This window comes from Pan paniscus, chromosome 6 (genome assembly GCF_029289425.2).
Source record: "Pan paniscus chromosome 6, NHGRI_mPanPan1-v2.0_pri, whole genome shotgun sequence".
Classification (NCBI taxonomy): domain Eukaryota; kingdom Metazoa; phylum Chordata; class Mammalia; order Primates; family Hominidae; genus Pan; species Pan paniscus.
Window position 1 is genome coordinate 88,644,643 of NC_073255.2, and position 21,416 is coordinate 88,666,058.

Consider the following 21,416-nt stretch of genomic DNA (forward strand, 5'->3'; position numbering starts at 1 on the left):
TCCTCCCTCTTCTTCACACTCCTCATTGTCCCTTCTACCTCACTAACCTGTGTTCTCCATCTGATGTCACCCAGAACCACACCCCACAGAACTGTGAGGCACGTGGGCTGGAGAGAGCAGAAAAGCTGCCAGCGCAGCAGACACGAACATCCCTCTGCCTGGTGGGCCAGCTTTGTGTGTCTCTCCTTTTGTGAGCGCAACACGGACAAACAGCTGTGCTCTGCAAGGCGCACGGATGTTTCCCTTCCACCTGTTCCCAAAGCTCCAGCAGCTGTTTGTTTTGCGGGCAGGGCATGGTCTCGGGCCTCTGAGGGTCTTGTCTTTGGTCTGCCTTCCTTTCTGTCCAGTCCTGCTCAGCTGTTAAGATCCATCATGGCCATTATCCTTGTCCCGGACTGCCCCAAAATGGCCACATGAGGACACTTCCTAAGATTCCCAGCTGGCTTTGGGGAACGCTGTAGCTCTTGGGTGTCTCTTGTCTCTGGCATGGTTTTAGCATCACTGCGAACACTCCTTTGCAAATATCAAACATCTCAAAGACAGAAAAGGATAGATGGCTTCCTCCAGCCTACACGCCCCATCCACAGTTGCATCACCCTCTTATCCCAAAAGAATATGCCAGTTCCCATCCACACCGAAGAAAATCAGCTCCTGGGGCTGCTGGTTGGAGGTGGGTCTGTCCACTGTGGGGGCCAAAGTGTTCCCCTGCTGGAGACAGTTTGCAAGTAAGAACCTAAGGATGGGGACAGCATCCTGTGCTTGGGCATTGACCAGCCAAAGCTTACATTTAGAAATCCCTCAGTGCTTCTGTGGTTTCACCTGGGCATCGATGACATTAGGGAAGCCTTTGTGACCGCAAGGGCAGGGCTTGTGCCCTGAGTGGCAAGGTGGTGACCTGAGGCCAGTGTGATGTGGTTGGATCTCAGCGTGTACTGAATGCCAGTCTGGCCGGCACACTCGAACGCTAAGAGAATGGTCCAATTTGATGATCTTATTTCTATTTCGATCAGGTTTTGACTTTTTGTAGATGAAAACTACCAGGGAAAAGGGGAAGCAGGTACCCAATAAAGTTTAGAAAGATCCAGTCTGTGAAACCCTTAGAGATGGGCTGAAAGTTAAGTCCACAACCTTTGGGCTTAATCAGGATGGAAGAGGAGGGGGTGTGGGGGGCAGAGCGTAAAACAAGCTCCAGCCCTACTCCCGGCCCCCCAGCCCAGTCTTCCCAATCCCAGAGGCCCCAGCGGCCTGTGCTTCTCACCACCCTGGTCGGGGAATGGAAGGAAATGCAATTTCTGCCTGTCTGCCTGACTTCCAAAAACTGCCTCCTCCTGCCCAGGCCTCTCCCACCACCACCTTCCCTCCAAAGATAACCGTGTCCATGCCATCCGTGGCATCATCTCGAGTTTTCATTTTTGGATGAAGTGACATTTAGCTTTAACAAGACATTTCCAAAGCGCCTAGTCTCCTCCAAAATGCTAACTTTAAAAGTTGGGCATTGTAGGCGAAAAATCCCGAAAAAAAAAAAAAGACAAAAAAAAAAAAAAAGCCGGCGAGAGAAAGACATTTGGCTATGCATAAATGTGCACTTCCCCCATGCCCCCGTTCTTAAACTCTTAAGATGCCTTTGAGTTGCTTTTCATGAATCCTTTTAGTTTACCCAATAATGTTAAGAAAGCATTAGTCTGCATTACTGTAATTTCTGTAGTGTTTACGCTTTAATTTCTACCACAAAATATGCTATATGCTATGTATCAAGCTTTCTGTAATCAGAAAGAAAAGGTGCCTTATATCCCAATGTCACGGCTACATCCCTATGGAAATTAATCAGAAGCACAGTGTGTACGGAAGCATTGGGACTTCTGCTGGTGAAACAAGAGACCATTCAGCAAGACACATTGAAGTGGCACGGAGCTGCTTTTGTTTTATAATTCTTTTTTCCCCCCTTTTCCTTCTTCTTTTTTATTATTATTTTTTTTTTGTAGTTTGCTTTAAACAGAAAGCACTTAAATAGATGACTATGTGTAAAAGCTCTGTGCAATTGAAATCATTTTTCTTCATTTTAAAAAAATAACATATTGCACACCAAATGAACTCAAAGTAAGCTTTAGGCCAGGACGATTCAGGTTATGAATGAGTTTGTTCACTGTAGTTCCATTTGTTCGTGAACCGAAGGGAAAACAGGCCTCCCCAACTCCCTCCAGTCTCCCAGCCTGCCTCTTGGTGACCACTGTGCTGGGCATGCAGGGCCCGCGGGCTCTGGCTGGAGCCGCTGGCCTGACGAGGCAGGATAGGGAGTGTCCGTGATTCAGAAGCTGAGACCCTTCCCCAGTGTCTGACGCCACAGCCATCCCTTCCAGCACTTAATCTTGTCTTGTTGAAATGGACTGACTGCTACTGACCTGCTGGCGTGCGTGAGGGTGATTATAAAAGGATGTTTCCTTGAGAAAAAAATATATATATTTCAATCCTCTTCTATTTATTATTAGGTTAATCATTTAAGTACTTATCAGGAGTGTATTGTTATTTTGTGTTTTGTTTTCATAAATGCTTTTTGCTGTCACTCTAGTGGTTACTATCCTCTGCCTTCCTCTCCTCCCCTACTCCCCCAGAGAACCAAGGCATCTGGGGGATTGACTGGGGGGCAGAGGGGGTTTCCCCAGCAAAATCAAACACCTGTCTCCAGAGTAGCCACTCAAAAACTGGTGGTCTCTATGTGTCTAACTTTTTAAATGAGAGTGTTTATGAACAAAAAAATTTACCAACGTGTGAGGGAGTTGCTGAGTTGAAGAATGCTCACTTGAGGAGCTTCAGAGGAATCTTAGCAAAGCCAAGTTCAGTTCCCCAAAGCCTCCTAGAGCCTCTGGTAAGACTTCTAGGTTCATGAAGTTTCGGCGAGCCGTGGTCAGAGAGGGCGCGTTGGCCTGGCCAAGACTTTACCTCCAAGCGAGAGAGTGATTTCTTGCAAGGCCCGCACGGGTTGATATGTTTTGGTTGGTTTTTTGTTGTTGTTGTTGTTTTTGCATACAAAGTTGTTCAAAACCATCTTTCAAAGTAACAGTGTTTTGTAGTACCAGGCTGTGGCTTGAGGGCTCACCTAGGAGATCATAGGCAGAGGGCCCCTTTCCCCTATAGGTGGTTCAATGTGGAGGAAGGTTGGGTGTGGAGATTGCTTGCTGTGGCCCCAAGCTCAGCCAGCAAGACACCCAGTTGTTGCCAATCGGGTGTGAAGGTGAGGTGCCCTGCCTCAATCCCATGGGCCCAGCAGAAGGAAACTTACCCCAGGCCAAGGCAAGGGCCCTGCTCACCCCAAGGTAGGCTGGGAAGAGCATCTCTTTCCATATCATCACCTCCCCTTCTCCAAGATTGCCGGGGGCCCTGATTTTGTTCTCTCTTTGAAAGAAACCCTCCACCAAAACAATGGTCCCCATCTCCCCAGAAGCCTTTTTTTTTTTTTCATTTTTCTCTAATTAGTCTATGCATTTCTCTCTCTCAAACCATCTTCTGCCTCTTCCCTTGAGAAAACGGGCATCTCACGTACCCCCATCTGAGACCTCTTGGAAAAAAAAATCCCGTGTATTCTGGAGATGTGAGAATTCACCCAAAATTCTTAAAACATTGGAGAATAGCTTGTTATAAAATAAAAGTGGGGGTAAAAAGAAGGTGGTTTTCCCCACATCCCTTTGCATTGAATAAGAGACCTAGTTCTTTGCATTTGTGCAATAACTCTTTGCTGCTTGCCTTGAGAGCGGGTAGCACCACGCTCCTGTCCAGACTACTAACAGCACAAGACGCACTCACAGGGTGGCGGAATCTTCCGGAAAACTCTTTATAAGCTCAGCTCCCCCCACCCCACCCCCACTCCAGCGTTTTGTCACGTCTTACATTTTAGCAGTATTTTATATTTTCTGTAATGCACCAAGTCTTAGATCTTTCTAGAGCTTGTTTGTTCATCCTCACAATCACAGATTTTTTTCTCCAATCCTCACAGAGACCCAATTGACCAAAAAAGAAAAAAGGAAAAAAAAAAAAGCGTCTTTTTTTTTTTTTTTTGTACAAATCGCTTTGAGATGCCTCTGGTGTGTTGCTGTGTGACATCTCTCTGGTAACATTTTCTTGCTATTTGTTTTTCTACATTAAGAGTCAAAGTTGACCTAAATGGCATGGGGGTGGGGGAGGCACCCGTCGGCCCCTTGGTGTTGTCCCTCTGTCTTTGGTTAGCCATACGATGTTTGTTCTCAGCACTGTACAACGGTCCCTATATAATACGGAGAAGCAATATCACTGTATGAGACTCACACCATGTATTATTATTCACTAGCACCCTAGGTGTGATAATTGAAGTAAATATCTTTTATACAAACACAAGAATGTGAGGGTTGTTTTTATTTAAAGTGCTCTGGCCTGAGGACGAGCAGCAAACACTGTCATTCGGGGTCCAAAGGGCACCTCAAGAATTGCCGTTCCCGAGGTCGTCCTCTTTGCACCTGTCCGCAGGTCCTCGGGCGTGTGGCTTCCGGGCACACAGAAAACCATGTGGTTCTAGGATACATGGGGATCTCGGGCACTGCTCTGTCAATCTGCATCTGGTTCACAGGAAGGGCTTCACCAGGGCCTGCGTTCCTACTTGCTGTTGTCACCAGCACTGTTTGCCTACCCTTGAACCAAGCCCTTGCCCTCCCTGGCGTCCGCTTCCTTGTCTGTAAAATGGAGACACCATCGCCTGTCATATAGGCTTGCTGTGGGGAACCAGGAATGGTGGCCAGTGCTGGTGCGGCACTGGGCTGGTGGTGGCAGCCCCAATCGATGGCACTTGGGCGACCAGGACTACGGCCAGTCTCCTCTGCCGTGTGGCCTGCAGCTGGTCAGTGGCGTGGCCTCAACCTTCTGTGTGGGGGTCTCACTGTGCCCCTGACTCCTGATGTAACAGAAAGACAAGTGAAAGGCACCAGTTAATGCTTGCGAGTGGGACAGTGGCTTGCGGGTCTCTGGAATGACGGGTTACTGAGAAGAGTCTCTTTCCAGATGGCGCTCGGGCTGGATGTGGGGGGAGAGCTCTGCAGAGGTGGCTGTTAGGCTTCTCCGCGCAGTTGTGACTCAGAGGCTGTTGCTCATCTTGGGTTGGAAAAGAGCTGTCTGCCAGGCCGACGTGTGTCTGGTGGAAGTGGGGGATGACTTGGTCGCGTATTAATTTGGAGATTTCAGATTGTGAAATGTCCACATGTGATACAGAATCGTAAGCCCCTCTCCCAATTCAACTGGATTCAATCCTCCCTCCAGTGGGAGAACCCAGAGTATGGGATGGAGACACCCCCCCAGTGCCAGGTGCCCTCGGCAGCCCCGTGTCTGATGCAGTCACTTAGGGCTGGGGGTGTCTCTAGAGTTGCCCAAAATGCTGGTCCCCTCAGATAGGAGAGGCCTGCATAAAACCCTAAGAGCTGGCCCGGCGCAGTGGCTCACGCCTGTAATCCCAGCACTTTGGGAGGCTGAGGCGGGTGGATCACTTGAGGTCAGGAGTTCAAGACCAGCCTGGCCAACATGGTGAAACCCCATCTCTACTGAAAATACAAAAATTAACCAGGCATGGTGGCGGGTGCCTGTAATCCCAGCTACTTGGGAGGCTGAGGCAGGAGAATTGCTTGAACCTGGGAGGCGGAGGTTACGGTGAGCCGAGATTGCGCCACTGCACTCCGGCCTGGGCGATAGAGCGAAACTCAGTCTCAATAAAACAAACAAACAAACAAACAAATAATCCTAAGAACTCTGCCAGTTTGGTATTTGACAGACTGAAGTCTAACGTGGTTAATTTTTCTGTTTGCTAGTTTAGGTATGCCCCTATGTATTTCATGATCTGCTAACTAAATTAAAATAAGAAATGTTAAAAAAAAAAAAAAAGAAAGAGAAAGGAAGGAAGGAAAGGAAGGAAGAAAGAACAGTTGGGCACAGTGGCTCATTCCTGTAACTCCTATAGGCCCAGCACTTTGGAAGGAGGTCAAGGCAGGAGGATTGCTTGAGCACAGGAGTTTGAGACCAGCCTGGGCAACATAGTGAGACCCCATCTATACAAAAAATAAAAAATTAGTTGGGCATGGTGGCATGTGCCTGTAGTCCTAGCTACTCTGGAGGCTGAGGTGGGAGGATCACTTCTGCCCAGGAGTTCAATGCTGCAGTGAGCTATGATGGCACCACTACACTCCAGCCTGGGCAACACAGCAAGACCCTAAATCTTGAAAAAAAAAAAAAAGGAACACTTAGCTCAAAGTCTTTTTCCTCAGAAAGTTGAGACAGGCTCTCAGTCTGTCGCCACCTCTTCCTCCCAGGCTTAAGCAACCCTCCCATCTCAGCCTCCCAAGTAGCTGGGACCACAGGTGTGCACCACCACGCCTGGCTAATTTTTTGTAGAGAAGGGGCTTCACCATGTTGCCCAGGCTGGTCTTGAACTCCTGAGCTCAGAAGATCCACCCACCTGGTTCTCCCAAAGTACTCGGATTATAGGAGTGAGCCACTGTGCCCGGCCTCCCCATGTGCTTCTAAAGTGAGATTTAATTAAGCAAAACTGCAGTTGCACCTGGTTTTGCAGGGCCAGCTTCAGAGGCAGAAAAAGTGAGATTTCATGTTCTGACTGCAACTGGGCGATGCCTCCATTCCAGGCAAATGGTTCAGCCTTGACCTTTCTCCTGTCCCTGCAGTTAAGTGGGTCTGAACAGAACCTTGTTCCTTGCTTTTGTTTTTGTTTGAGACAGAGTCTGTCTCTCTTGCCTAGACTGGAGTTTAGTGGCGCGATCTCGGCTCACTGCAACCTCTGTCTCCTGAGTTCAAGCAATTCTCCTGCCTCAGCCTCCCGAGTAACTGGGCTTAGAGGTGTGTGCCACAACGCCCAGCTTATTTTTAGTATTTTCAGTAGAGACGGGGTTTTACCATGTTGGCCAGGCTGGTCTCAAACTCCTGACCTCAAGTGATCTGCCCACCTTGGCCTCCCAAAGTGCTGGGATTACAGGCGTGAGCCACCGCGCCCGGCCCCTTATTTGTTATTTGTTTGGTTTCGTTTTGTTTTTAAGATGGAGTCTGGCTCTGTCACCCAGGCTGGAGTGCAATGGTATAATCTTGGCTCGCTGCAACCTCCACCGCCTGGGTTCAGGCGATTCTCCTGCCTCAGCCTCCCAAGTAGCTGGGATTATAGGTGCCCGCCACCACACCTGGCTTTTTTTTTTTTTTTTGTATTTTTAGTAGAGATGGGGTTTCACCATGTTGGCCAGGCTGATCTCGAACTCCTGACTTCAAGTGATCTGCCTGCCTCAGCCTCCCAAAGTGCTGGGATTACAGGCGTGAGCCACCATACCCAGCCGCATTCCTTATTTGATGCTCTGAAGAAACACAATTGCAGGTAGACAGGGTGGCGCGACGTGATGATGAGATATATTAGAGCACTTGAATTGTCTGCAATGGTCCTGTGTGCTTCTGTTACAAAGCCCCTCTGAGTGGCTGCCTGGGGGCATGCTGCTCCTCTCCACGGTCCTAACATGCCAGCTTTGGGGGCACACAGCTTGCTGGTGTCTACTTCAGCTCATCACTGATTCCTGTGAGGTGGCAGAGGCCTGGGCCTGCATGTACGGACCCAACCAGGGAACTGGGAGGGCTCCACAGAGCTACCGTGATGTTGTCCGGGCTCCCGGCCAGTGGGCCGTTGCTTAACAACCGACTCATACAGTGTGGAGTGACCGGCCTCCACAGACAGGGGAGACACAGCCTGGGCCCAGCCTTAGGCAGGCATTGCTGAAGTTCCTGTCTTTTCCAAGAAATTCAGACTCTTAGAATACCAACAGGAAGGGCCCTGGTCGAGCATGGTGGGTCACGCCTGTAATCCCAGCACTTTGGGAGGCTGAGGTGGACAGATCACCTGAGGTCAGGAGTTTGAGACCAGCCTGGCCAACATGATGAAACCCCATCTCTACTAAAAATACAAAAATTAGCCAGGCATGATGGTGCATGTCTGTAATCCCAGCTACTCAGGAGGCTGAGGCAGGAGAATCACTTGAACCCAGGAGGCGGAGGTTGCAGCGAGCCAAGATTGTGCCACTGCACTCCAGCCTGGGCAACAGAGTGAGACTCTGGCTCAAAAAAATAAAAAATAGATAATACCAATACGAAGAGCCCTTTTTTTTTTTTCAAGCAGAATCAAGTATGGATAAGTAATAGCAGAGCTTCCCATTTGAGGCAGTGGTGTGGCCTCCAGGGAGCGGGATTTGAGGACAACCCTCCCATTGTTCAGGGAGGCGTCAGTGTCTCTGTGGTCAGGAGACACTGGCTGTATCAGGATCCCAGCAGCGTCTCTTAGTGGCTGATGACCGTGAGCAAGTCTTAAGTCGATGCTCAGGAAATCTTTGAAAGAATAAATGAGTTTAACTTCCTAGTGCTTCTGTTTCTGTCTCTGTAAAGGGGATATAAAAAGCCAAACTCAGTCGGGCACGATGGCTCACACCTGTAATCCCAAGGCTTTGGGAAGCCAAGGCAGGAGGATCACTTGAGGCCGGGAGTTCAAGACCCACCCTGGGACACATAGCAAGACCCCATCTCTACGAAAATGTTTAAAATTCGCCGGATGTGCTGGCACATGCCTGTAGTCCCAGCTACTTGGGAGGCTGAAGGATCGCTTGAGCCCAGGAGCTCAAGGCTGCAGTGAGCTATAATTGCACCACTGCACTCCGGCCTGGGTGACAGAGTGAGACCCTGTCTCCAATTGAAAAAATAAGAGGTAGGTGGCTCATGCCTGTAATCCCAGCACTTTGGGAGCCGAGGCGGGGGGATCACGAGTTCAAGAGATTGAGACCATCCTGGCTAACATGGTGAAACCCTGTCTCTACTAAAAAGACAAAAAAATTAGCCAGGCATGGTGGCAGGCACCTGTAGCCACTCAGGAGGCTGAGGCAGGAGAATCGCTTGAACCCAGGAGGCAGAGGTTGTAGTGAGCCATGATACCTCCACTGCACTCCAGCCTGGGTGACAAAGCAAGACTCCATCATGGATGGATGGATGCATAACTCACAGGGTTACTGAGAGGACCCAGTGAGAAGACCTGGAAACCACTCACCCAGCACCCAGTGGCAGGGCAGAGCCTGGAAGGATCCAAGTGAGGCCTATGCAGTTACTGGCAGTGGAAGCAGCAGAGGACTGGCTGGCCCTGCCAGGGTCTTGCTGCCCATGGCCAGGCCCCATCTCCTGGGATCTTTAGTCTCCTCTAACACACATGGCCTCTGGGTTTGGCTGTGATGGGGTGGGACTGAGCTGTGGTAGATGCTTACATCAGACGGATTGCAAAGAGGGCCAGCTGTGCCCCAGCCTGGGAGACCCTGCAGCTGTGGGAATCCTGGTGCAACTTTCCAACTGAGGAAACAGATGCTTGCTGTGGGGTAGTATCCACTCACCTGTGAGCTAATACATACCAAAGGCTGACCGTGGGCCGCTGCCTTACACGCTGGGGTTATTACAGGGCAAACCAGGAGCTCACCTTCTTGTGGGAGGGACAGACAGTAGACGTAATAAATAAGTGAATGAGATAGTTGCTTTGAAGGTGATCAATGTTATAAGGAGGATGGGAAGAGCAAGTGAAAAGGGTTAAACTTTTTTTTTTTTTTTTTTGGAGATGAAGTCTTACTCTGTTGCTCAGGCTGGAGTGCAGTGGCGTGATCTCAGCTCACTGCAACCTCCACTTCCCAGGTTCAGGCGATTCTCCTGCCTTAGCCTCCCAAGTAGCTGGGATTACAGGTGCATGCCACCATGTCCAGCTAATTTTTGTATTTTTAGTAGAGACAGGGGTTTCACCACATTGGCCAGGCTGGTCTCAAACTCCTGATCTCAAGTGATCCACCCGCCTTGGCATCCCAAAGTACTGGGATTACAGGTACGAGCCACCACACCTAGCCTTTTTTTTTTTTTTTTTTGAGATGGAGTCTCACTGTTGCCCAGGCTAGAGTGCAGTGACACAATTTCAGCTCACTGCAACCTCCTCCTCCCAGGTTCAAGCAATTCTCCTGCCTCAGCCTCCCAAGTAGCTGGGACTACAGGTGCACACTGCCATGCCCAGCTAATTTTTGTTATTTTTAGTAGAGACAGGAGTTTCATCATGTTGTCCATTCTGGTCTCAAACTCCTGACCTCAGGTGATCTGCCCGCTTCAGCCTCCCATAGTGCTGGGATTACAGATGTGAGCCACTGCGCCCAGCCGAAAGGGGTTAAAGTTGTAAATCGGGTGGTCAGGGTAGGCCTCCCTAAGAAGTTCACTTCTCTGTTTAATTTATTATCTTTTTCTCTTTTTTTTTTGAGACAGGGTCTCACTCTGTCACCCAGGCTGGAGTGCAGTCGTGCGATCTCAGCTCACTGCAACCTCCGCCTCCGGGGTTCAAGCGATTCTCCTGCCTCAGCCTTCCGAGTAGCTGGAATTACAGGTGTGCATCACCATGCCTGGCTAATTTTTGTATTTTTAGTAGAGACGGGGTTCACCATATTGGCCGGGCTGGTCTTGAACTCCTGGCTTCAAGCGATCTGCCTGCCTCGGCCTCCCAAAGTGCTGGGATTACAGGCATGAGCCACCATTCCCAGACAGAAGTTAACTTCTTTTTTTTTTTTTTTTTTTTTTTTTTGAGACAGAGTCTTGCTCTGTCACCCAGGCTAGAGTGCAGTGGCGTGATGTCAGCTCACTGCAACCTCCGCCTCCCAGGTTCAAGTGATTCTCCTGCCTCAGCCTCCCAAGTAGCTGGGATTACAGGCGCCCACCACCGCGCCCGGCTAATTTTTGTATTTTTAGTAGAGACGGGGTTTCACCGTCTTGGCCAGGCTGGTCTCGAACTCCTGACCTCAGGTGATCCACCCGCCTCGGCCTCCCAAAGTGCTGGGATTACAGGCGTGAGCCATCGCGCCCAGCCCAGAAGTTAACTTCTAAACAGTACTGGCAGAGCTGAGGGAACGAGCCCTGCAGATGTGAGAAGGAAGGACGTTCTAGGCAGTGGGAACTGCCAGTTCAAAGGTCTCGTGGTGCAAATGTCTCTGGAAACCAGCATGGCCGCAGCACCGTGACCAGGAGGAAGAGTGGGAGGTGATGAGGTCAGAGAGACCAAGGAGAGGCGGAGCATGGGGGCCTTGTCGGCCATTGCTGAGGCTTTGGTTTTTACTCTGAGTCAACTGGGAGGCATTCGAGGGTTTGAACAGAGGGTCCTGGCTCTGGTGGGGAAACAGGAAGTAGGATTTATTGGTAGGAGTGAGTAAGGAGGGGTCAGCACAGGGGAAGCCCTCAGAAGCTCACCCAGGAGGCCACAACTGGGGCTGCGTTTAACCCCCCCAGCCATGCCAGATGAGCTGCTTCCCAGCCACCATGTGGGATCAATTTCTTCCACACTGAACTTGGTCAAGGCCCGCTGCTTTGTGCTGTGGATCTTCTGGCAGCCAGGGAACTTAGACTTGGCCCTGCATATGGCCTCAATCACACGCTCATGGTTCTGCTCTTAGTACGGATAGACACAATGACCTGGCCAACATAAACCCTGGCTGTCACACCCTGGGGCTTTCCAAGGGCACCCCGAATACTTGCCTGGTGCCTAGACCACAGACAGCACGAGGTCAGAGACACAAATGTCCAGTGGAAAGAATTGTCTCCAACGTTCCTTAGGGCAACCCATGTAAGAAACAGACTGTGTGGCCGGGCGTGGTGGCTCACGCCTATAATCCCAGCACTTTGGGAGGCCAAGGTGGGTGGATCACCTGAGGTCAGGAGTTCAAGACCAGCCTGGCCAACATGAAGAAACCCTGTCTCTACTAAAAATACAAAAATTAGCCGGGCATGGTAGCGGGCGCCTGTAATCCCAGCTACTTGGGAGGCTGAGGCAGGAGAATTGCTTGAACCCTGGAGGCAGAGGTTGCAGTGAGCCAAGATTACACCACTATACTCCAGCCTGGGCAACAAGAGCAAAAATCTGTCTCAAAAGAGAAAAAAAGAGAAAGAAAGAAACAGACTGTGTACTTTACTGAGGAGGCTGCTGTTTGCAACCACTGCACCCTACAAGGTCACTATTTTTTTTAAGAGACAGGATCTCACTCTGTTGCCCAGGCTAGACGGCAGTGGCATAATCGCTCACTGCAGCCTTGACCTCCTGGGCTCAAGCAATCCTCCTGCCTCAGCCTCCCAAGTAGCAGGGACAGGCGTGCACCACCACACATGGCTAATATTTTAATTTTTTGTAGCGACAGTCTGGCTATGTTGCCCAGGCTGGTCTCAAACTCCTGGACTCAAGCAATCTTCCTGCCTCAGCCTCCCAAAGTCCTGGGATTACAGGCATGAGACAGTTGCACCCGACCAACTTTTTAAAAGGCTCTCTCTGGCTGCTGCTTGGTGCCCAGATCATAGGTTGCAGAGGGAGGCCAATGAGGAGACTGATGCCATCATCGCAATGAGAGGTGGTCATGACTCGGACTAGGTGGCAGCAGTGGTAAAAAGGGACTGGATTCTGGAGATATTTTGAAAGTAGAGCCAAAAATGAGACTTAAGGCAGGGGCAGTGGCTCACGCATGTAATCCCAGCACTTTGGGAGGCCGAGGTGGGTGGGTCACTTCAAGCCAGGAGTTTAAGACCAGCCTGACCAACATGGTGAAACCGTGTCTCTACTAAAAATACAAAAATTAGCCAGGCGTGGTGGTTCATGCTTGTAGTCCCAGCTGCTCGGGAGGCTGAGGCAGGAGAATCTCTTGAACCCAAGAGGTGGAGGTTGCAGTGAGTTGAGATCACGCCACTGCACTCTAGCCTGGGTGACAGAGTGAGACTCCGTTTCAAAAAAAAAAAAAAAGAGAGAGAGAGAGACTTAAGACAGATTCAGCATCAGGAGTGATGGAGAGGAGTGAGGCTACCTCCCGGGGTTTGGTCTGAGCCACCGAAGGGTCGCAGAGAGCTGGGTCAGGCCGGGAAGGGGGTCTCTGCCTATCCCTGCAGATGTCACCTCCCAAGGCTGGACTACAGGGGTCCACACTTGGGCTTGGGGAGTACAGACTTGGGGAGGAAGGGATCAGGCTGAAATTCAGACCTGTGAAGGTTGAAATGCCAGTAGAAGATCAAGTAGAAGATAAATCCAAGGAGAGGCGTGGACTGGAGTCCCACACTGGGGAGGCATCGGCTTGTCAATGGCATCCCGCATGGCCAGAGCGGATGAGGGGGCAGAGTGAGGCATCTGCGGACGGTCCCTGTGCAGCAGCGGCAAGAAGCTTAGCAGGGAGAGCAAGGACCAGTCAAGGAAACAGGGCAGAGCAGCCAGCCGGGGAAGGAGGCCCAGGAGGGTCGGTGACCTGGAAACTAGCTGCTAACACAGCAGCTCAGATAAGAGCCAAAAAACAAGGACGTGGCAATGTGTGGAGGTCATTAGGGACCTTGGCAAGGACAGTCAGCGTGAGGGGTGGCAGAGTCTGATGGGAAGGGCTTGAGGAATTGGAGGAGCGGAATTAGACGCTTGAGAAGAGACAGCTTCTTCAAGGAGTTTTGCCGGAGTGGGGTCAAGGGAAGGGGCGTGTGTGCATGTGTACATGCCTGCTAGGAGAACATGCTTGCATGCATGTAGAAGGCAAGAGCCGGTGCTGCAGGAGAGGGTGGCATTGCTGGAGACCCCATTGCATAGGGGTGGGGGCCAGCACCTGCAGGCATGGGGAGCCGGCCGGGGGGGCTCAATGGTCACCTGAGGCTACCTGCAGGATCTATAGGTGCAGAGGCAGGGAGGGGTGGATGAGGCAGCAGCTTGGCCCCCTCAGTGTCCTCCTAGCAGAGATACCATGTGCACCGAGCGTCTCCACCATTCCTACCTGGCCTGCAAGTGATTTAATAAGACAGGGGCAGCTGGACGTGTGGCTCATGCCTGTAATCCCAGCACTTGGGGAGGCTGAGGCGGGTGGATCACCTGAGGTCAGGAGTTCGAGACCAGCCTGGCCAACGTGACGAAACTCTGTCTCTACTAAAAATACAAAAATTAGCCAGGCATGGTGGTGCATGCCTGTAATCCCAGCTGCTTGAGAGACTGAGGCAGGAGAATCACTTGAACCTGGGAGACAGAGATTGCAGAGAGCCGAGATCATACCATTGCACTCTAGCCTGGGTGACGAGTGAAACTCCGTCTCAAAAGAAATAAAAAATAAAAAAACAGGGGCCCCTCGCGCCTTCAGGAAAACCGTAGGTACAACACCGCTGGCCTCGCTATGATAAGTCTCTGCATTTAATCCTTCTGCAGTCAGAAATCATGCCTAGACTTTTTTTGGGCGTGGTGCAGAGAGGGACAGGGTCTTGCTCTGTCACCCAGCCTGGAGTGCAGTGGTGCAATCGTAGCTCTCTGCAGCCTGAAACTCCTGGACTCAAGCGATCCTCCCGCCTTCGCCTCCTGAGTAGCTGGGACCACAGGTGCACATCACGATGCCCGGCTAAGTTTTGTATTTTTCTGTAGAGATGACGTTTTGCCATGTTGCCCGTGCTGGTCTCAAACACCTGAGCTCCAGCGATGCTACCACCTCTGCCTCCCAAAGTGCTGGATTCCAGCCGTGAGCCACCGCACCGGGCCCTCCTGAAGTCTTGACCTTAAAGATGCTTTGATCCCCTCCTCCCCTCTGTGAGGTGCCCCCTCTAGGATGTCTTTGTGGGTTCTCCCAGAGGATGAGGTCCCAGTCTTTCCTGAGGGGAAGGGGACCGTCTTGGGCCCTTACCCCACAGACTCCTTTTCTGAGCCCCTTTCCCTGTCTTATGCTCACTTATCCACCCGTCGCCTGTCATCCCTCTCTCCCCTAAACAAAATCTGTCCCTCTCTCCTGGGTTTCTGGGTTGCAGATGGTCCATTCCACACACTCTATGCTTCTCAAGCTCCCCTCTCGGGCACACGTTACTGCTCTTCCACCACTTCTGCCCGTCGGGCTGTGCCTTGCAGCCCTGCATGCCCCCACCACCTTGACGACAACACCTTCGCCTTGCTCAGCCTCTCTGTAGCTTCTGACCCCCTGACCCTCCGTATTCATTGACCCTCCTGCCTCATCTTGGTGCCTTCACATGCATCCTCCTGGTGTCTTCCCTGCCTCCTGCCGCCTCTTCTCAGGGTCTTTGCGGGACCCCCTTTATGGATCACCCCCTGAAGCTCTGGCCACCTCACAGCAGCACTGTCTCAGGACCTGTCCACCACCGCTGATTTTCTGTATGAGCTGTTCTTGCATTGCTATAGAGAAATACCTGAGGCTGTGTAATTTATCAAGAAAAGGGGTTTCTTTGGCTCATGGTTCTGCAGGCTGTACCAGAAGCGTGGCGCTGGTGTCGGTTTGGCTTCTGGGGAGGCGTTGGAGGCTTTACTCATGGTGGAAGGCGAAGTGGGAGCAGGTGTGAGACATGGCGAGGCCAGGAGGGAGAGAGAGAGAATGGGGGTGGGGGAGGTGCCACGCTCCTTAAACAACCAGATCCCTATCTCAGAGACAGCACCACGCCACAAGGGACCTGCCCTGTCCCCCAAACACCTCCCACCAGGCCCCACTTCCAACACTGGGGATTAATTACTTTTTTTTTTTTTTTTGAGACAGGGTCTCACTCTGTCACCCAAGCAAGAGTGCAGTGGTGTGATCACAGCTCACTGCAACCTCTGCCTCCTGGGCTCAGGTGATCCTCCCATCTCAGCCTCCCTAGTAGCTGGGACTACAGCTACACCACCACACCCAGCTAATTTTTTGTGTGGGTTTGTTTGTTTGTTTGTTTGTTTGTTTGTGTAGAGACAGGGTTTTTCCATGTTACCCAGGCTGGTCTCGAATTCCTGGGCTCCAGTGATCCTCCCTCCTCAGCCTCCCAAAGTGCTGGAATTATAGGCAAGAGCCACTGCACCTGGCTTGATTACATTTCAACATGAGATGTGGACAGGGATGAATATCCAAACTATATAATTCCACCCCTGCCCCCTCACGCAAATCTCATGTCCTTCTCACATTGCAAAATACAATCATGCCTTTCCAACAGTACCCCCAAAGTCTTTTTTTTTTTTTTTTTTTTTTAGATGGAGTTTCACTCTTGTTGCCCAGGCTGGAGTACAATGGTGCCATCTCAGCTCACTGTAACCTCCGCCTCCCAGGTTCAAGCCATTCTCCTGCCTCAGCCTCCCAAATAGCTGGGATTACAGGCACCCGCCACCATGCCCGGCTAATTTTTTTTTTTTTTTTTGTATTTTTAGTAGAGACGAGTTTTCGCCATGTTGGCCAGGCTGGTCTCAAACTCCTGACCTCAGGTGATGTGCCCGCCTCGGCCTCCCAAAGTGCTGGGATTACAGGCGTGAGCCACCACGCCCACCCCCAAAGTCTTAACTCATTACAGCATTTTGGTCACAACCATCGAACAAGTCTCTAAGAAGTTCCAAACTTTCCCTCATCTTACTGTCTTCTTCCAAGCCCCCCAAATGCTTCCAAGCCCTGACCGTTGGGGCCCTAGATCTCCTCAACCGGCATATCCAGCCTCAGGTCCACAGGTCCAAACCCCACCACACACATGCCCTTAGCTGTTCACAAGCACCTTCATGCTTACCAGAACCGAGCCAGCCAGCTGCCCACCCCTTCCCCCACAGGGGGCCAGGCCCGGGCCTCCCCACCTGGGTTCTGTACAGCGATGGGGTCCACAGCTCTCTCTCCAGCTCCTTCTGTGGCCTCGCCCCAGAGCCCTGTACTCTAGAGGTTGAAGAACTTGCCGAAGGTCGTGAAATTCATAAAAGGCAGGGCCAGAATGCAAGCCCAGTTCTGGACTTGACATCAAGTGGCCACCAGAGATGTTACCCCAGCTTCCCCACCTGCGTGTTCCAGCCTCCAACAGAGAAGGCAGGGTGAGGCAGCCGGTGGGGGATAGGGGACCCTCCCATGGCCGGTGAGGCCCTGTCCTCTAAGTACATCTAACTGAAGCCCCTCTCTGGGGGAAGCCCGCACATCCTGGCCTTTGCTTCCTCCCAGCGTGGAGTGACAGTTTCAAAGCACAGCTCTGGTTGCTGCTGGGATCCAGCTGGGCTCTGGGACAGTGTCCAGATCCTGTCCCCTGCAGCCTCCAGTTCTCTGTCCACCCCCCTCTACCCACAGCCTTCCCTCCAGTCTCACCATCTGCCAGCCTCTGCTGCCCTGTCTTACCCAGCCTGTTCTCTCTGCCTCACGAGCAGCCATCCCCCAATTCTGTTGCCCGTGCAACTGGCCTGTGCTCCTATCACCCCAAGCCACCTCTTCAGGGATGGCCTCCCCCAACCACTCAGCCCTGCACCCTCAGATCCCCTCAGGAGCTAACCCAGTGCCCAGAGCATCTGCAGCAGCGCCAATGGCCAGGCCTCCAGGCCAGCTTAACACATGGGCCTTTTCCAGGATAGCGGGCCACCAGCTGGGAACTGGGGCAGCCTAGGATAGAGGGTTTGCAGCCAGGGTGCTCACACCTGCACAGAACGTCACCTATATACACGGCAGGACTGTGTGCCCACCCCTGCAGTAGCAGACACAGGAACAAGTGCACGGGGACCAGGCCCACGCACCCCATCATCTCCCTGGTGCCCACGGATGGTGCTGGGAGCTGCAAGTTGCTGCCACCCCAGGGACCTGACCAAGACCACACTGGGGTGGTCACAGACTCGGGGCAGATAAAACAGGCAGTGCAAGGAATCATCTCAGCAGCTTTTTATCCACCCCTCTTGCCAGGCGCACACCTCCAGGGAAAAGGGCTCACTCTGGCCGGGCAAAAGTCACCTCTGCAAAGGTTCTCCATCTCAGCCCTGTCTCTCTGTCCCCCGGACCCTCATCCCTGAGGTGGAATGTGGCTTCCCTGAGCCCTGTTGGAGCTTAACGCCCTCTTTTTATCCCAGGAGTCTGTCCCCATGGTCCCAGCACGGTTCTTGGATGTGCTCCTGTTTGTGGCCAAACTGAAGCATCCCCTCCCTTGGTCCAGGACCTTCACCTCTATTAATGTGACCCAAGGCCCCATTAGCTTTCTGGTGGTTTCCTCTCCCTACATCTCACAACCGCTGTCCACCTCCCATCCTAAGCATGAGTGGCCGGCTCTGCCATCCCATCCCACAGGCCAGGACCCAAGGACTCTGTACTCAGGCCAGGAGGGCATGGTATTTATCGTCTCTCTGGACCTCTCCCCTTTGGGGTCTCCTTAAAGTCCCTGCAGGTGGCCCAGGGCCAGCCCCAACCCTGCCCCCGACAGTCCTCCCTCCAAGGCCGGGTCCTGCCTTCAGGTCCTGCCTCTTCCCTCATCCCCTCCTCACTTCCGCAGATACCACCTTCCTGCCAGAGACCCAGGGGCTCAGTGAATGTCTGAAGGAAGAAATCCATTTAGGGGCCCAGTGCGGTGGCTCACGCCTCTAATCCCAGCACATTGGGAGGTTGAGGCAGACAGATCACTTGAGGTTGAGACCAACCTGGACAACATTGCTAAACCCCGTCTCTACTAAAAATACAAAAATTAACTGGGCATGGTGGCAGGCGCCTGTAATCCCAGCTACTCAGGAGGTTGAGGCAGGAAAATTGTTTGAACCTTGGAGGCGGAGGTTGCAGTGAGCCGAGATGGAGCCACTGCACTCCAGCCTGGGTGACTGAGTGAGACTCTGTCTCAATAAAATAAAATAAATCCATTCGGGGCCTGAACGAGGCGAGACTCTGGTGTGGGCAAGGGCTTAGACAGAGCTGGGGGTGGATGCCTTGGGTTTGGTCCCAGGTTGGGAAGCCTCCGTTCTTTGACTGTAAAATGTGAATCGTCTTTTCTGACTCATCTATGAGGACTTGGTGTGCAGTGGGAACCCAGGAGCATGTGGGGGTGAGGTTGGGCTGCCCCATCCTGGCCCAGGACACTGAGCCTAGCCAGGGCAGGTATGACAGCCGGTCAGCAGGCCGCGCAGTCAGGGATGAGTCCACAGAGGAGGCCGCACATACCATTTCCCTGGCACTGCCCACAGCCTGCGGCCTTTGTGCCTTTCTGAGGCCACAGTGCCCCCTGGCGGCTGTGCAGCCTACCCCAAAGGACAGCGTCCTGGGTCTCAGGCCTCAGTCTCCCTCTCTGCGGCCCCAACAGCTCACCCTAAACAAGGTTTATTGTCACCATGTTACATGTCACCATTTGGGACCAGAAAGGGGGATCCAGTGGCCCTGAGCCACACAGTCAACCAGAAACAGGGCCAAACCTCACCCTCAGGGCTGCCTGGCTCCTGGGTCACTGAAGTCCTGCCTGGCAATGCGTGCTTGGGTCTGGGTCCCTTCTCCAATGTCTCTCACCCTCCTGCAGGGCAGGAAAGTCACAGTTTGGATGCTTTGTTATAAAGATGACCCTGGCACCTGGAGGAGGGAGAGACAGACAGGGCTGTGGGTCGGGGGACTCCTTGGGGACCACGCTGCCCCCACCACTGCAGCTGGAGCCTCTGTTGGGGGCGGGACCAAGCACCTCTGTTGTCAGCCCAGAGGTGGGACCCCTATGCGCCCCACTGCACCCCCGCAGCTTTCTCTGCCTCTCCTACCCCCAGGCTTCCCACTGGACATTATCCCAGAACATCAGCTAGGAAGCAACTTGAGCCTCCTTGCCCCTGCCTGACAAGCAAAGTGAGGCCCAGAGAGGGAAAGGGGCTGGCCAGGGCCCCCCAAACAGCCGTGGGCAGAGCCATGTTGCACCGGTTTCTCCTAATCCCTGACCTGAGCTCCTTCTCCTACCCAGGGGATTTCATCAATCCAGAGAGTGCTTGGGGCCAGGAGTGCCTCTGACAGTCAGGGAGGGCTTCCTGGAGGAGGCCCTAGGTCTAATGGGGTCTTCTAGGCAGTGGTGAGTTTGGAGGGAATAGCCAGCACTCTCACAGCATCCAGGCAGCCCTGCTTCCAGACTGTGGGTTGGAGAGGCAGAACCAGGGGAGGGCACCAAGGGTCCCACCAGGCTCCCTCTGACGGCCATGTCTTCCTTTGGCCACAGGACGCTGTGCGGAGCTGCAAGTCCGTATCACTGAGGCTGTGGCCACAGCCACTGAGCAGAGAGAGATGATCACCCGCCTGGAGCAGGACCTGAGCATCATTCAGTCCATCCAGTGGCCCGATGCTGAGGTGAGCCCACCCCCCTGCCCCATGCCCATCTCGCTACCTGCCCAACTGACTTAGCCTCTGCAAACACTGACTTCCCAGATTAGCCTGTGTATCAGGCAGCTGGTGACAACCCAGAAGGGCTGTCACCTAAAACCACTGGGTTCTCCCTGCTTACTCCATGAATACCACCCTGCCTCCGATTTGGGGTGACAGGCCATGGGGCAGAGGCCACAGGGCTTCCTAATGGTAGCACAGAGGCCCGTCTTTCCAGGCACTGCCCTGAGAGCAGAGGCAGAGGCAAGGCCAGGACCATGCACCCATCTCCCAGCTAAAGGACCTGGAGCCCAGAGATCACAGCAGGCTGGGACATAAACAGCCCAGGGAGGGCATCTCCTCGCCCACCTCCCATTCTATAGAGTCCACAGTGGGACTCCGGGAGAGAAGTCTGGGCTGCCCCAGGTCACGTGGCAGGCTGGTTGCAGGGCCAGGGAGGCCCAGGTGTCTGATGCATGTCAAAGCTGAGTGGCTGCGAGGAGAGCTGCACTGCTGCTGAACTCTGGCCTCAGGAGTGACTCAGGGCCCAGCCGTCTCTTCTTTGGTAGCTCATGCCACGTGTCCAGGTCCGGGCCCTCCTGCAGCCAGCCTGCACCCCGGATGGCCCCACCCACTCCTTGCCACACCCACCCTGCCATTTGCCTTGGCCATGCTGAAAGGGAATATTCCGTGCCCATTGTGCGGAGGCACCTCCTCATCGCTTCCTGTCACCTGCAGGGTGCCGCTGAGCACCGCCTGGAGAAGATCCCAGAGCCCATCAAAGAGGCCACTGCCCTATTCTACGGTAAGGAGAGGCCTGACCCATGGGAGGAGGGAGGAGGAGGGAAGAAGAGACAGGTGATACCGCCTGAGAACACAGATCCCCAAAGAGTAGTCCCTTCCTCTAAGAAGGTCAGGCCCCCACGCCTGCAATGCAGCAGCAACCTTCAAAGGGGTGGGTAAGGCTAGGTGTGGTGGCGCACACCTATAGTCCCAGCTACTTTGGAGGCCGAGGTGGGAGGATCGCCTGAGCCCAGGAATTGGAGGCTGCAGTGAGCTATGATGGTGCCACTGCACTCCAGCCTGGGCCACAGACCGAGACCCTGTCTCTAAAAAACAAAAAGGTGAATGAGCCCTCAACCTGCCTTTCTGGATCTTAGACTGACACCCCCCACCTTGGGGCCCTGACCCTTCAGCCCTGCCGGTGGCCTGTGAAAGGCTGGTGAGTGGTGGTCAGCCAGGCCTCACTGCCAAAGTGCAGCCGGAGGTCCATGCAGTGAGGGGAAGGCAGCCTCCTTGGATATTGAGGACAGAACCTGAGGCTGC

The 21,416-nt window shown here is 52.9% G+C and overlaps 1 protein-coding gene across 1 annotated transcript in view; it reads left to right on the forward strand.

Moving 5' to 3' along the window:
- Positions 1-21,416, forward strand: part of LOC129392959 (protein CASP-like) — a 62,457-nt gene that overhangs the window by 31,846 nt on the left and 9,195 nt on the right. Inside the window, exons 3-4 of the mRNA XM_063606245.1 lie at positions 19,951-20,078; positions 20,829-20,895. Of these exons, the coding sequence (XP_063462315.1) occupies positions 19,951-20,078; positions 20,829-20,895 (195 nt within the window). The remainder of the gene's footprint in view (positions 1-19,950; positions 20,079-20,828; positions 20,896-21,416) is intronic.